The sequence below is a fragment of the Oryx dammah genome, unplaced genomic scaffold, assembly GCF_014754425.2.
Source record: "Oryx dammah isolate SB20612 unplaced genomic scaffold, SCBI_Odam_1.1 HiC_scaffold_11229, whole genome shotgun sequence".
Classification (NCBI taxonomy): domain Eukaryota; kingdom Metazoa; phylum Chordata; class Mammalia; order Artiodactyla; family Bovidae; genus Oryx; species Oryx dammah.
The window spans coordinates 4007084-4021844 of record NW_024080622.1 but is presented as its reverse complement, the minus strand read 5'-3'; the positions used below and the strand labels follow the sequence as shown (position 1 = coordinate 4021844).

The following is a 14761-nucleotide window of genomic DNA, read 5'->3' as shown; positions in this document are numbered from 1 at the left end:
AGTTTCTATAAAGAGGTGGCTGAAAGTGGCAAATTTCATTGGCAGGAAGGAAAGTCTTGTCATATGGTTTTCCTTCACGTATCTACCATTTTTAAACTTTTCCATGCAGTTTAGAACACCAACCAATTTTCTAAAAGTCAATACCTTTGGGAGTCCATGAGCCCACTGGTGACTGTTTGGGAGAGCCTCTTGAGGAAGGAGGCTAGGAACACCTCTATGTTTTTGGCCCCATGTGTGTCTCAGATGGCAGTGAGAGGAGTTGGTAAGGACAGTGTGCAGCTTCAGGGGTGGCTTCCTACAGCCAGGATATTCTGATGGGGGCAGAGCAGCAGCTCCTTGTGGCTAACAGTTTCCTACAGAATGGCCTGCACTCCAGTGCCTGGTTTTCCTGACTTAAGAATTAATGCATCCTTATTATTTCATGAGGTATTTTCTATACCACATCGCCTTCCCTCATGACCATACACTGTGTCAGCTGCTTCATACTTTCCCCTGGAATGATTTCTATCTCCTGAGTTTTCTTCAGGCTAAATAATTCAAGTTCTTCCTCACAGGGCATAATCTCAACCTCCCATACCCTCCTCTTTGCTCTCTGACCATGCTCCAGTTTGTGTACAATCTTCTAAAACTGAAGTGCTCAGAGAGGAAACCATGCATAATAAGATATAACAGCTTGACTGGGGTGGCAGCATCCTGCCTCACCTGAGCCGTCCCGATTCTATTAAAAAAAAAAAAAAAACAACAGAAGCCTGCGTGTCATTTTTTTGGGCAGCAACATCAGACTGCCAACTTCACATGAGCTTAGTTTGTCTGAAGATGGTGCTGTCAAGTCCTATCTCCTCCATCCTGTACTTACAGTGTCAGGAATTCCAATGCAATATTTTATATACTTTTAACTTTATGTTAATCTCTAATAAGTTTCACCTCTTCCTACCTGGTGCATCTCTTAGGTCCTATTCTGTCATCTACCATATCAACTTCCTCTTCCTTTTATTTTTTCTCTCAAGTTAGAAAATGTGACAGTCATGATCTTGATTCTTCTCAACTCTATGCAGGTGAAGGGTTGAAATAAATATTTTTAATTCAAGGAAACTCACAGAAAAAGATATACACAAGCACAAATTCTAAATGAAAATCCATACTCCAATTTCAGCTGACTTTCTTTTTAGCAAAAATCAAAGTAGAGTGAAGTTAAAGTGATCAAATCAGTCTTGGAGAAAACAAAATTGATGATAGAATGTGAAATTTGAGTTGGTAGAAAATAGAAATTTTTAGGCATTGTGTACCAAAGTAGAGACATAAAACTTGCATATCGTATGTTTTTAGTCTCCCAACTCAGGAACTCTGAATATTTGTGGATAATAGCACAAAGGTGTTCTTCACAATTAATTACTGATATACACACACTCAGCTCTTAAATGAGAGTTTTACACAGTAACCCATGGGACTGGATAATGGGTACATCACAATTTCCTTCCATTGCCCAGCGATGCTTCTGCAGCAATTTTTTTTTTTTATGGTCTCTTTGCCTTCCTCTTTATTCTTTCTCTTCTGTGCTCTTCACCTTTCATCCATATCAGCATAAGACGTAGGTCCATCAGAGAGATCTTAATGTTTAGACTCCCTGCTCCATAAACCAGTAGGTGAGGGACATTGAAGAAGTGAATTCAGTCCTAGCCTCAGCTTTTCTGTTAAGTGAGGACATTAAATATCAATCCTGCAGATCAGGTGAGAGGATGTTTGTGGAAGCATGAAGCCCAGGGCCCATGGATAAGAACTGGTCATCGAATAACACATGAGGGGCCAAAAGGAGAAGTCAAGATGACCTTGAGATTTTCAGTTTCAAGAAACAAAGTCACTGCCATTAAAACAGAAATTAAAAGGCCAAAATAGACCATATGATAAAATCATCTCAGCAAGTCTTTGCTCCTTTTATTACGTTCATCTAAAATGCTCTTTTCTCTTGGACTGTTCAGAACTAACAAGTTTCGGGTTTTACTCCTGACCACCCCAGAAGGAAGTATCTGTTTCTTCTAAACTCTGTTAGTACTTATCTCATTGTCTTCAGCTTTTGAACACTGTTTGCCTTGCAGTGTATCTAAATTCTTCAGTCATGCTATGCAGTTGACAGAGAAGACCCTGCCTTATAATTCTTTGTTTTCCCACAGTCCTTTACTTTGAGAATTTGTACGTGATACAGAATACCTGCTAATATACTGATTTTGCCTTCCCTAAAGGATCACTAGATTTGTTTATTAGTTACATTATCAATATCATTGTGTGATGGGTTGATTTGAGACAGAAAGAGTACAATTTAGACATTCCTGTCATCATAACATCCTCCTAACAAAAGGAATAGGAAAGAGAAAAATACTCTCCAGTACTCTCCAATAAAGATTTTAATGCTAGTTTAGTGATACCAGGTGACTAATGATTCTTTAATAAATTTTAAGTCTTTGATGTATAAATCTTGAAAATAATTATAACTGCTATTATTTAAAATAGATCAAATAACATCAATACTAAATTATTCCTCACTAAATCTATAAAATGAGTAATAGTGTGTTAGTGAATAAACAGAAAAGTAAATGGAAAGAAGCATCAAAATACATTCTTCTTGTAGTAATAACTTGAACACTTAAGTAGTCCTACGGATGCCTATACACATAAACTGAAAAACAGACATATACAATAGAGAATTTAAGAAAAATTTAAGATAGAAACATCATATAAAGAAAAATAATGAGAGCATGAGATAGAAACATTTACATGGATATAAACAGTAGATAGGAAAAGTTGAAATACTTTAAAAACTCTAACGATGAACTTAATGGTACATCAGCACTAGTAAAAATGGATAGCTGTGAACAGCTTTTAACATTTTATAATCAAACACGTAGAGTTGGCTATCTCATCCTTTTTTGCCAAATATATCACCTAAATTTCTCTGGAAGTACCCACAAATAAAACAATTACATAATTTCCGGCTACTCAGGAGTGTAGTCTACAATTTATGTCACCAGTCACTTCAGCCTTAAATTTACATCAGCGTTTAACACAGCAAATCCCCTTATTTGTTTATACCCTTATTATAGTCAGACAATCATTATTCATTAAAAATTTCCAGGGAAAAAAGCAGAATTGTTGAAACACGTAAAAATATTTCAGTATAGACAATGAAAAAATATGATCTTTAAAAACATATGACTCTTTAAAACATCTGGCTTTGCCTTCATATAAATGACAACTGTGCATAGGTTATCATGCTTAGGGTACAAGCATTAAAATTGTCTTCAATAATACAGAATCAGAGCATGACTCGCTAAAGACAGCGAACATTTATAGACTTTTCAGTGATTAGAGATTAAATAAAAACTTTCACACAGCTTTCCACTTGCTGTCCTGAGGAATATCATATGACTAGCTGATAAAACAAAGCAATATTAATAAATCTATATTTATTTCAAACCTTGAAAAAGAGAAATATAAAAATGCCCTGCAGTATTGTCAACTTTCTGCTTCTGAACAATTTACAGTTAAACCATGAGCATGTGTGTAATTAACAGCCTATGTAGGAAGACATGGAAAATAAAGGGGAAGAGGGTAATTAGATACAGTGGCACCAAGAGGTAAAAGTACATTTTGCTTCCAGATTCCTATATCAATTAAGTACCTTTTAGAAAATAACTTTGTTCAGAAATGACCTTCTCAAGAACAGTGTCAGCTGGTACAAAGTTAACTCAGGATGGTGTGATGGTCTATTCTCATTAAACAATCTCAATAATAGCATGTATCAGATGAAGACCATCTACTCCTTTGAAATGTCAGAATTAATTCATCATCAAAAAGAAATAAGAGAGAAATAAGTTAAACTACAAACAAGAGGCCACTAAAAAATCAAGTGAAAATATATCCCAAACAAGAAAAATATATGAGAGACCACTCAGTGAAATGTGTTTGATTTTCTTATTTTATAGTCATTTCAAAAAATAGGGGCTCTGTATCAACCTAGAGGAGTGGGATGGGGAAGGAGAAGGGAGGGAGTTTCAAAAGGGAGGGGATACATATATATACCTATGGCTGATTCATGTTGAGGTCTGACAGAAAACAGCAAAATTCTGTAAAGCAATTATCCTTCAATAAAAAATAAATTAATTAAAAAAAAATAACACACACGCTAAAAAAAAAAAATCACACTAGAAAATATTCTGAGAGGTTCAGGGCATCCTCTTCTGTAAAGCAATGGATTGGAAAATTATAGACTTTCACCAATATCAGTTGTTTCTTGGCTTTTTTTTTTTTTAAGTAAAGAAGAACTACTTATAACATGTAATCCTCCATATTTGAGGAGGGGGACAACTGAGAAACCCCAAAACCAAACCAAAGTTCCTCACAAGAAAATTAAACCATATGTATAACTTGGTTAAAGGAAAAGCAGTATGTTTAAATATTAAATATTTTTAAAACCCAAGTTTACAGAAGGTGCTTATTCAGCTTTCAAAGAAAAGATTAAAGATCTACAATAACAAGCTTCCTAGTGTAAAAGTACTTGATTTGTAGAAAACTGAAGCAAAGCTCTTTCAGAAATAAATCTATTAAAGAAAATAAGGTTCACTCAGGTTTATAGCCAACTTACCTCTTTTTGCTTTTGATGTCAAGTAGTGCATAAAAAGAGAAAAAGATTTATGTTTAACTGATTCTCTGATCATAATGGCTTATTCCATAAACACCTACTCAGAGTAAATGACTATACTATACTTTTTGTTTGTTTGTTTTACAGAATCCTACCAATAGTGGTGGAGCTGGGACTTCCTGGAAAGTCAGAATAGGTATTTAAGATGAATTAAACAACATCCACATTGGGCATCTCTTCCTACTCTAAATTTCTGATTTCAGTTCTTATGACCCAAACTGATCATAGGCTGATTTTCCATTGTTAATAAGACAAAATCTTAAGTACAATGAAGGACTGGGAGGTGAAACTCAGTTTAGAGCAAAAATGGACTAGATGAACAGCATCAGAGCAGCAAAAAAGTCCTTAACATGAGGAAAGCATATCTCCTTAAACTAAAAAATGTACCAATTATATATCCACCAAAAGCATGTTTAATTAAAATCACTGTCCTGCTCTAAACCATTATCCTGCAAAGTAAATGTATATAATTTCATATAAAATTTTAAATCATATAAATGCAAATATTTGAAGTTATCAAAGTTTCTTTTAAATAATTATTTTAAGAGTAACAATCTAACCTAGCCCATCTTTCAAGAACATTCACTGACAATGGAGGTTACATGAGGGGCTCAGCTCAGGAAGCAGTCCCCCTAAAGGACACTTGATTTGTGAACTGGACACACTGAAGTGAAATAAAAGTAATGTTACACCAAAAAAAAAAAGAAAAAGAAAAGAGGACATCTACACTCTAGTAATGAACCTAGCCAAAACAAATTTGGCTCTTACATGTACAGTTTACAAAAACTTTAAATTTGTGATATGGAGAGTATACCAATGACTTCTTTTTTGGCTCAGAGGTGACTATGAAATTAATGGTTATATGACATCTTTATAACTTTACATTTACTTTTTTAGTAAACAATAGAAAGCAATAAAGTCAACCATTTTGAGGTTGTTTTTTTTTTTTTTTTTGTCCTCTCATACCTTTTATGCATAATATACTGGGAAACAGCCAAGAAAACCAAACAAGCATCAGCAGATGGCTAAAGAGAAGGATGTGTGGAAGAAGGCACATACAGCTATGCAAGAGCAAAACAAGAGGGTGGCAGGGTGTTTCACTGTTGTACAATGAATACAGTGCACTGTGAATCTTTCTGGTTGATTAGCTGTATGAGTTCAATGCCTAAGTCCCTTTAAGTAGTCTAAATTTAGTAAGTGTAAGGAACTATATTACATAATTTAAAACAAAGGAATAGGAAGTAGCAAGTGTAGGCTTTTTGTGAGCATCAGAACTACTTATCATTTGCACCATGCTCTCAGCCAGAATTAAGCTGCTCCTTCAGACCCTGCCCAACTTGCTCACAGTGGCTCTCAGGGAGCCACTGGAACCAGGTTTAGCATGTACAAAGGCCACTCCCCAAACTGCTAATGTGCCTCAGAAGAGTCTGATTGGCTGCCATGTTGATGAGTACCAGAGAAGCGTTTCTCAGTTAAGTCAGTGGCCCCCGTAGCCACTGTAACAATATAGATATACTTTTAGAAACTGAATCTCATATGTTTTGGGAAAGAAAGCAAAATGTTAGCACACTTCAAGAATTCAGCATTAATTCTGAATTAATTCTGAGTTTCGTGCCTTGTAGAGTCAGATTATAACACTTAGACACTTTAAATTGTACTAAAAAAAGTTTGCATTATTAGATAATGGGAATTTTAAGATATTTTAATATATTAAAAACATGGATTGTACACAATAAGACCCAGTCCCAGTCATGGAAAGAAGAATTTGTATTCATTGAATCAGAGAGACTCAGAGTTGAGAGAGCTCCCTCACTATTCCTTCACTGTAGCTGTTCACGTATCCTCATAAATGTAAAGGAGAGCCTGCAGTTGTTAATTTAAAGATTAGCTTTCCTGGGTATCCACTGTGTCTTTTAAAATTATGTTTTCCTTATTACTTCTTGTAGATGAAAGACATCCCTTTGAAAACTGCAGTTTGAATATAACATCCCAGGGAATGCTCATAATCAGAGCATTTTTATAATAGAATAGTTACAGTGAGGAGATCTATACAGTAGAATTCAATAGTCTGATGCCAGCAAGTTGGATTAAATAGTGTGAGGAGCATAGCATAACTGATGGCCTTTTTCCTGGGAATACAATGAGGGAGAGGCCCTACTGGCCGTCACAATGGAGTATTGTACATTTTCTTTGCATATGGAGGGCTTTGGGATCTGAAGGCAGGGCCGTGCCAATGGCAGACGGTTATACACCTGACTCCCTGGAGCAAAGGATACCAAAGAAACCAAGGGTTAAGTGCAGTAGGTAAGTAATTGAGTGTAGTCTGGTAGAATAAAAGCTGTTCTCTGACTTACAGGTGAGGAGCATGCATAGTAGAAGGTGGTGAAATAATGTGCAGTTTTAATATTCAGTTTCTGGACAAGTCTGTCCTTCGGTGGCAGAGGTTGGTCACTTCCGTGAGTCTGCTTGCAGACCTAGGTGCTTATCTCTTTGGAGTTTTCTACCTGCCTGTTGATAATTTGTAGTGAGCCAGAAGTATCATTTGGGCAGGGTCAAGGAGGGATAATTGCCTACAATGTCCTGGGCCTTCCGTATGTCTCAGCCCACCTCTGCCTCCCCATTATTCCTCCAGACTCAGCCCCCTTCTGGAGGCTTCTCTCTTCACACCACATGGGTAAATTCTGGTGGACACAAGCATGATGTGATCACTTTTGCCCTAAATATGTAATAATTAGAAATGTCAAATAAGTATATTTTTTTTCACTTAATGGATATATTAAAGAAAGATTGTAGTTATTTTCCCTTGAGGATTTTAATTAAAATTTTTAAATTTCCATGGGTTTATTAAAATATTAATAAACCTTAGAAGACTCTAAAGCATATAAAAGACTTATATGACAGTTATATTAGAAGAGTTAACATGGATTGAAAGTATGATCTAATTTAATAGGTACATTCCTATTACAGTGTTGATTTTCATGTTGATCCTCAGTAATTAAGTAATTCCATCATTGTATCATAACTTATTTTGCTTACAATGCTTAGGTTTTAGAAATGAAATCTTTTAAGAAAACACAAGTTCTGGATAGTGTACCTGACCGAGGAGGTAGTAGAAGACAAAAACCAAAAATAAAACAAAGATGCTGCTAGAACTGTGGTCATCAAATGTTCCATTCATCATTGCATTATTTATTGCGTGGCTCTAAGTTGTACCATAGAATGGTTTACTTAGTATTATCTTTATCTTCTCTTTTATCCTGGAAATAGGAAAACACATGAAATACACCTTGGAAAGGTCTGATGTGTTTTCAGTCTAAATATGAAGTAATTAAATGCTGCCATTTAAAATTGGCAGGAAATATTTTCCAGGCACTCCTTGCTTTGAATAAATAACATAGACTTTTTACAAGCTTGACTACATACACACACACAAATTAAGCTGTTTTTACTATTTCAAGAACATTTAAAAGTAGGGTTTCCTAGGATATCTAAACAATAGGAATTATATTCTTAATGACAAGGACACCTAGTAAACAAAGGAGATGTACAGAGAAGGGTACACAAACATTTAATGTATCTATTTGAAAGAATATTGCTACCAGAGACAAATAAAGCAGAATCAATTAGTAACAACCAACATTTGGCCCAATATTTCATTTTAAAAGAAAGCCGAAATGTGTTACCTTAAATCTTATTTTAAAATTAGATGTTAGTGATTAGATTTCAGTGTAGAAATTACATCTAGGTGGAGCCATTGGTAAGTAAGGTCTATAACTGCATTGTCTAATACAGTAGCTACTAGCCAAATCTGGCTATTGGGCACTTGAAATACGGCTAGTTCAGATTGCGATGTGCTGTCAGTGCAAAATACACATTGCATTTCAAAGACTGAGTAAGAAGAACAGATGCGAAATCTCATTAATAATTGTTCTTCTTATTCCATGTTACAATCGTAGTATTATGGACATATTGTGTTAAATAAAATATATTATTAAAATTAAGTTTATCTGTTTCTTTTTACTTTTTCTCACATGGCTACCACATTATTAAAACTGAATAGCTTTGGTCTAGAAGGTGAAACATTCTTGTAGCTGTCATTTTATTGTTTGGCAAGATATATTTCAATTCTACACGTAAAGACATTTCAAACTTTCTTAAAGGGTTCAAGTATATCTTCCTTCTCCTCTAGACATCTAGTTAAAAATAAAAAAAAGATGAATAGTAATATGAAAGGAGAAAAAAGTCAAGATAGATTAAGTGGAAAACAATAGCATGCATAATGATGTTTGTGGTTGTGCCAATGTTATTGTAATGCATATATAAAACACATATATGTGATTATATATGCATATATTTACATATATTTCCTTGTATATGTACAGAATGTTTCTGAAAGGATACCCAAGTTTGGCTGGGCACAGTTGTGGCAGAGAGAACTAATACCCTTTTGTAATTATACCTTTTCAATTTTGAATAACTATTATCTATTGAAAAATATACTTGAAAAATATAAAACACATAAAATGGAATAAGAGAAAGTAATAAGTAAGGAAAGCCTATATATTTATATACAGCCTTTTGGTGTGTATTACATGGGTCATACATTTTTGCTCTGTAAAATGAATATTTTCAGGGGAATTCCTTGACAGTCCAGTGGTTAGGACACTGTGCTTCCACTGCAGGAGGCATGGGTTCAATCCCTGGTCAGGGAACTAAGATCCTACATGCTGTGGGACCTGGCCAAAAAAAGTGAGTATTTTCTTATAACTGCCTTGATTTTTAGGCATAATATATTAAAACAACCAAATTAAGAACCTTTAAATGATACATATGCTACCTAAATTAAATGGTAAGAGAAATGAATAATTTGAAAAATTTCCTAATGCAACTGTTATATAGATCTTTATTACATCACCTACTTTAAACCACATCTGAAATGTACTATATTTCTGTACATGAAGAATTACATGTAGAGATGATAAACCACAATAAAGCTGTTTATTTTGAGATACTGTAGAAAATTTGGATTAATTACCAATTATCCAACAAATTGAGGGCCTACTATGTGCCAGGTACAGTGGAAGATTCTGGGGATTAAAAGAGACAAGGTTTCTGCCCAAAAGCTTACAGACTTATAGAGGAATTCATTTTTAACACAAACCTTGTGTTATCTGTAGTGAGGCATAGAGGGCTAAGCAGCTAATTTGACCCAGTGGAGGCAAGGGATCAGAAAACTTAAAAATTTTGTGCATTTATGCACACAATTTCAAAACTGGTATAAAAGATACATCTAGCTTAAACTATTTGCAAGAAAAAGTAAAGAAGGGAAAAAAAAATCCTAAAATTCCAAAATATTTTTATATGAAACTAGTTATCTGGATGAAAATCAAAACATTCAGCTAAACTGGAGGATATTTTAGATTTACTTAAACAAAGCAAATACAGAGCTATTTGAGAAAGATGAAATAATTTCTTATATTTTTCCATTTTCCATTAGGTATCTGTCATTATGGGCTTCCCTAGTGGCTCAGTGGTAAAGAATCTGCCTGCCAATGCAGGAGACATGGGTTTAATCCCTGGGTCAGGAAGATACCCTGGAGAAGGAAATGGGAACCCACTCCAGTATTCTTGCTTGAGAGAATCCCATGGACAGAGGAGTCAGGCAGGCTACCGTCCATGGGGCTGCAAAAGAGTTGAACACAATTTAGCAACTAAACAACATCTGTCATCGCATAGATGGACAGAATCTAAAGATGAGATATATTTCTCCAATGACATTCTTTGCACATTCCAACCCAAGATCATTCTATACTGAAAGATTTGTTGCAAAAATGGAATTGCTACTTGAAGAAATACTGAAAGAATTGAAATTTGATGATATGCACATTTCCACTGTGCAGTGAATCAGAGCTAACCCAGAAGAAGAGAGAAAATACTCTTGTAGCATACATGATTCCTTGGTGAAGGAGGCAAGTGAAAAAGCCGGCTTAAAACTCAACATTAAAAAACTACGATCATGGCATCTGGTCCCATCACTTCATGGCAAATAGAAGGAGGAAAAGTGAGAGCAGTGACAGATTTTCTCTTCTTGGGCTCTAAAACCACTGCAGATAGTGACTGCAGCCATGAAATTAGAAGATGCTCGCTTCTTAGAAGGAAGGCTGTGAAAAAGCTAGACAGTGTATTAAAAAGCAAAGACATCACTTTGCCGACAAATGTCCAGATAGTCAAAGCTATGGTCTTTTCATTAGTCAAGTATGGATGTGACAGTTGGACCATAAAGAAGGCTAAGCGTCAAAGAATCGATGCTTTTGAATTGTGGTTCTGGAGAAGACTCTTGAGAGTCCCTTGGACAGCAAGGAGATCAAACTAGTCAACTCTAAGGGCAATCAATCCTGAATACTCACTGGAAGGAGTAATGCTGAAGCGCCACTACACTGCCCACCTGATGCAAACAGCTGACTCATTGGAAAAGACACTAAAGCTGGGAAAGTTTGAAGGCAAAAGGAGAAGGAGGCAGAGGATGAGATGGTTGGATAGCATCACCAATTCAACGGACACAAACTTGGGTGAATTCTGGGAGATGGTGAGGGACAGGGAGCCCTGGCATGCTGCAGTCCATGGGGCAGTCCATGGGGTCGCAAAGAGTTGGACACGACTTAGGGACTGAACAACAACAACAAGCATACACGATTCAGTAAAATTTAAAAATCTGAACAAATTTTTGATTGCATATTACATTGGAGCAAGATACAAAAATGTATTTTTAAACATATGGTTGATAATTTTGTGAATTAGCATTTTAAAATTAATTTTTGTTTCAGCAGATTCCAAACTAAGGGCAGCATGCTCTAGCATGAGAAAATGCCCAAGCTTTCTTCTGGAGGGAAAACTAAAGAAGCTGTGTTAAAAGCAAATACAACCCTAAAAGATTACAGGTTCAACAGAATGCTGTTCACTCCTGCTATTTCAAGAAATGAATCCTGTGAACAAAGAAAGTATATGGGGAAGTAGAACACACAAAAATGAAGAAGCCTCTATAGGGAATAAAGACACTTTAGGCAAAAAACCAGTGAGGCTGTTAGTTCAGGAAGTCAGTTCAATTAGCATTAGCCAATGCCTGGAGAATCCCAGGGACGGGGGAGCCTGGTGGGCTGCCATCTCTAGGGTCGCATAGAGTTGGACACGACTGAAGCAACTTAGCAGCAGCAGCAGCAGCAAGCTCCTTCCATGCATGACCACTGGAAAAATCATAGCCTTGACTAGACAGACCTTTGTAGGCAATGTAATGTCTTTGCTTTTCAATATGATATCTAGGTTGGTCATAACTTTTCTTCCAAGGAGTAAGCGTCTTTTAATTTCATGGCTGCAATCACCATCTGCAGTGATTTTGGAGCCCCCAAAAATAAAGTCTGACAGTTTCCACTGTTTCCCCATCTATTTCCCATGAAGTGATAGGACCAGATGCCATGATCTTTGTTTTCTGAATGTTGAGCTTTAAGCCAACTTTTTCACTCTCCTCTTTCACTTTCATCAAGAGGCTTTTTAGTTCCTCTCCACTTTCTGCCATAATGGTGGTGTTATCTGCATATCTGAGGTTAGTGATATTTCTCCCGGCAATCTTGATCCCAGCTTGTGCTTCTTCCAGCCCAGCCTTTCTCATGATGTACTCTGCATAGAAGTTAAATAAACAGGGTAACAATATACAACCTTGACATACTCCTTTTCACAGGCAAATCATGAGAGGATGAAGGAGCAGTTAGAGTAGGTTGCATGCACATAGGACACTCTGGCTCAAGCACAGAGTTGAACCTCTCTGATTTCAGACACTTACAAACATTCATATTCTTAGTTTCCTTTCTGAGTCTCTGCCACCTCTCATCTCACATTTCATTAGACTCTGTAGTTGCTTCTTTATCTCAGGTATTGCTGTAAGCAGTGAGGGCAGGAGGGTTGAAGAGAAAGAGAACAAAGACAGCTTTCTTGACAGAAGAGAAACCATTTTTGCCCTAAGCCATTTTGTGATCTAAGCCAGGCCTTAAACAAGTCTCAGTAATTAACATCTTAAGGGAACTAAAGAATGCAGAAACATTGCCTATTATCAAGCAAGAGAAGTAAGGACACTCCCAGTTCTGAAGATTGGCCTGGGGCATTCAACCACCAGATCAACTGGAACCTAAGGAATGATGATGTTGACCTTTTTCTGACTCTCCTGACTTCAACCAGCTATAGTTTGGACTCAATCAAACCCCTTCATGAATACACTTATACTTAAAACTTTCTCAGTTTTACTGTTGGGGAGACACTGCTTTGGGCAAGATCCCTAGTATTCTTACTTGCTGCAAGTCATAAATCTTTCCTTCCCCCAATCTTTGATTTGGTTGTAAAACAGGAGGGAAGGGGGCAGGGTACACCCTTTAAAAGAAACATAGCCATAGGACATGACAAAAACTGGTTAGAACTAACAAGGTCCAAGGTGGCAAAAGATTCGACTTCCAGTGGACCTTGAGCCGCATTTTATGCTCATTGTAACACATTAGCCCTCTGATGGATACGGGTGAGAGACTTATAGAAATCCCTGATGGGAGAGACTGACTGTGGGAGAAACTGGGTCTTGTTCTGATGGGCGGGGTCATGCTCAGTAAATCTTTAATCCAATCTTCTGAAGATGGGCAGGGCTGTGTTCCCTCTGTTGTTTGGCCTCAGGCCGAACTATGGAAGGGATAATGAAGGTAATGGCAATCTCCTTCCAAAGGATTTGTACGTGCACTGTTGTAGGCCCCTGACCCTACAGCAGGCCACTATTGACCTACGCCTCTGCTGGAGACTCCTGGACGTTCACAGCCTTGTCTAAATCAATGAAACTATGAGCCACGCCATGGAGGGCCACCCAAAATGGACGGGTCATGGTGGGGAGTTACGACAAAACGCGGCCCATTGGAGAAGGAAACGGCAAACCGCTTCAGTACTTGTGCCGTGAGAACCCCATGAACAGTGTGAAAAGGCAGAAAGATATAACACTGACAGATGAGCTCCCCAAGTCAGGAGGTGCCCAACATGCTGCTGGAGAAGAGTGGAGAATAACTCCAGAAAGAATGGAAGTACAGAGCCAAAGCAAAAACAACGCCCTGGTGTGGATGTCACTGGTGATGGAAGTAAAGTCTGATGCTGTAAAGAACAATATTGTATAAAAACCTGGAATATTAGGGCTATGAATCAAGGTAAGTTGGAAGTGGTCAAACAGGAGATGGCAAGAGTGAACATTGACATGTTAGGAATCAGTGAACTAAAATGAACTGGAATGGGCGAATTTAATTTAGATGACCATTATATCTACTATCATGGGCAAGAATCCCTTAGAAGAAATGGAATAGCCTTCATAGTCAACAAATGAGTCTGAAATGCAGTACTTGAGTGCAAGCTCAAAAATGACAGAATGATCTCTGTTTGTTTACAAGGCAAATCATTCAATAACACAGTAATCCAAGTCTATGCCCCAACCACTAATGCTGAAGAAGCTGAAGTTGAACAGTTCTATGAAGACCTACAAGACCTTCTAGAACTAACACCCAAAAAAGATGTCCTTTTCATCAGAGGCAACTGGAATGCAAAAGTAGGAAGTCAAGAGATAACCTGGAGTAACAGGTAAGTTTGGCCTCAGAGTACAAAATGAAGTAAGGGCAAAGGCTAATAGAGTTTTGCCAAGAGACCACACTGGTCATAGCAAACACCCTCTTCCAACAGCACAAGAGAAGACTCTATACATGGATAACACAGATGGTCAATACTGAAAAAGATTGATTATATTCTTTGCAGCCAAAGATGGAGAAGCTCTATACAGTCAGCAAAAACAAGACTGGGAGTTGACTGTGGCTCAGATCATGAACTCCTTACTGCAAAATTCAGACTTAAATTGAAGAAAGTAGGGAAAACCACTAGACCATTCAGTTCAGTTCAGTTCAGTCGCTCTGTGACCTAAATCAAATCCTTTATGATTAATACAGTGGAAGTGACAAATAGATTCAAGGGATTAGATCTGATAGACAGAGTGCCTGAAGAACTGTGGAT

General features: G+C 37.0%; 1 protein-coding gene and 1 long non-coding RNA gene across 5 annotated transcripts in view; one reads left to right on the top strand and one right to left on the bottom strand.

Annotated features, from left to right (window-relative positions):
• The window catches only part of LOC120861162, a 45821-nt gene extending 40190 nt beyond the window's left edge, over nt 1-5631 (top strand). Inside the window, exon 3 of the long non-coding RNA XR_005720500.1 lies at nt 4781-5631. This is a non-coding gene — a long non-coding RNA (uncharacterized LOC120861162). The remainder of the gene's footprint in view (nt 1-4780) is intronic.
• Nucleotides 1-14761, bottom strand: part of LOC120861156 (protein bicaudal D homolog 1) — a 252396-nt gene that overhangs the window by 13803 nt on the left and 223832 nt on the right. The window contains exon 9 of one of the 4 annotated variants that reach the window (XM_040236804.1): nt 4637-4645. The exons of the other annotated variants lie outside the window; for them this stretch is intronic. Coding sequence (XP_040092738.1) covers nt 4637-4645 — 9 coding nt within the window. The remainder of the gene's footprint in view (nt 1-4636; nt 4646-14761) is intronic. 4 annotated transcript variants of the gene reach the window in all.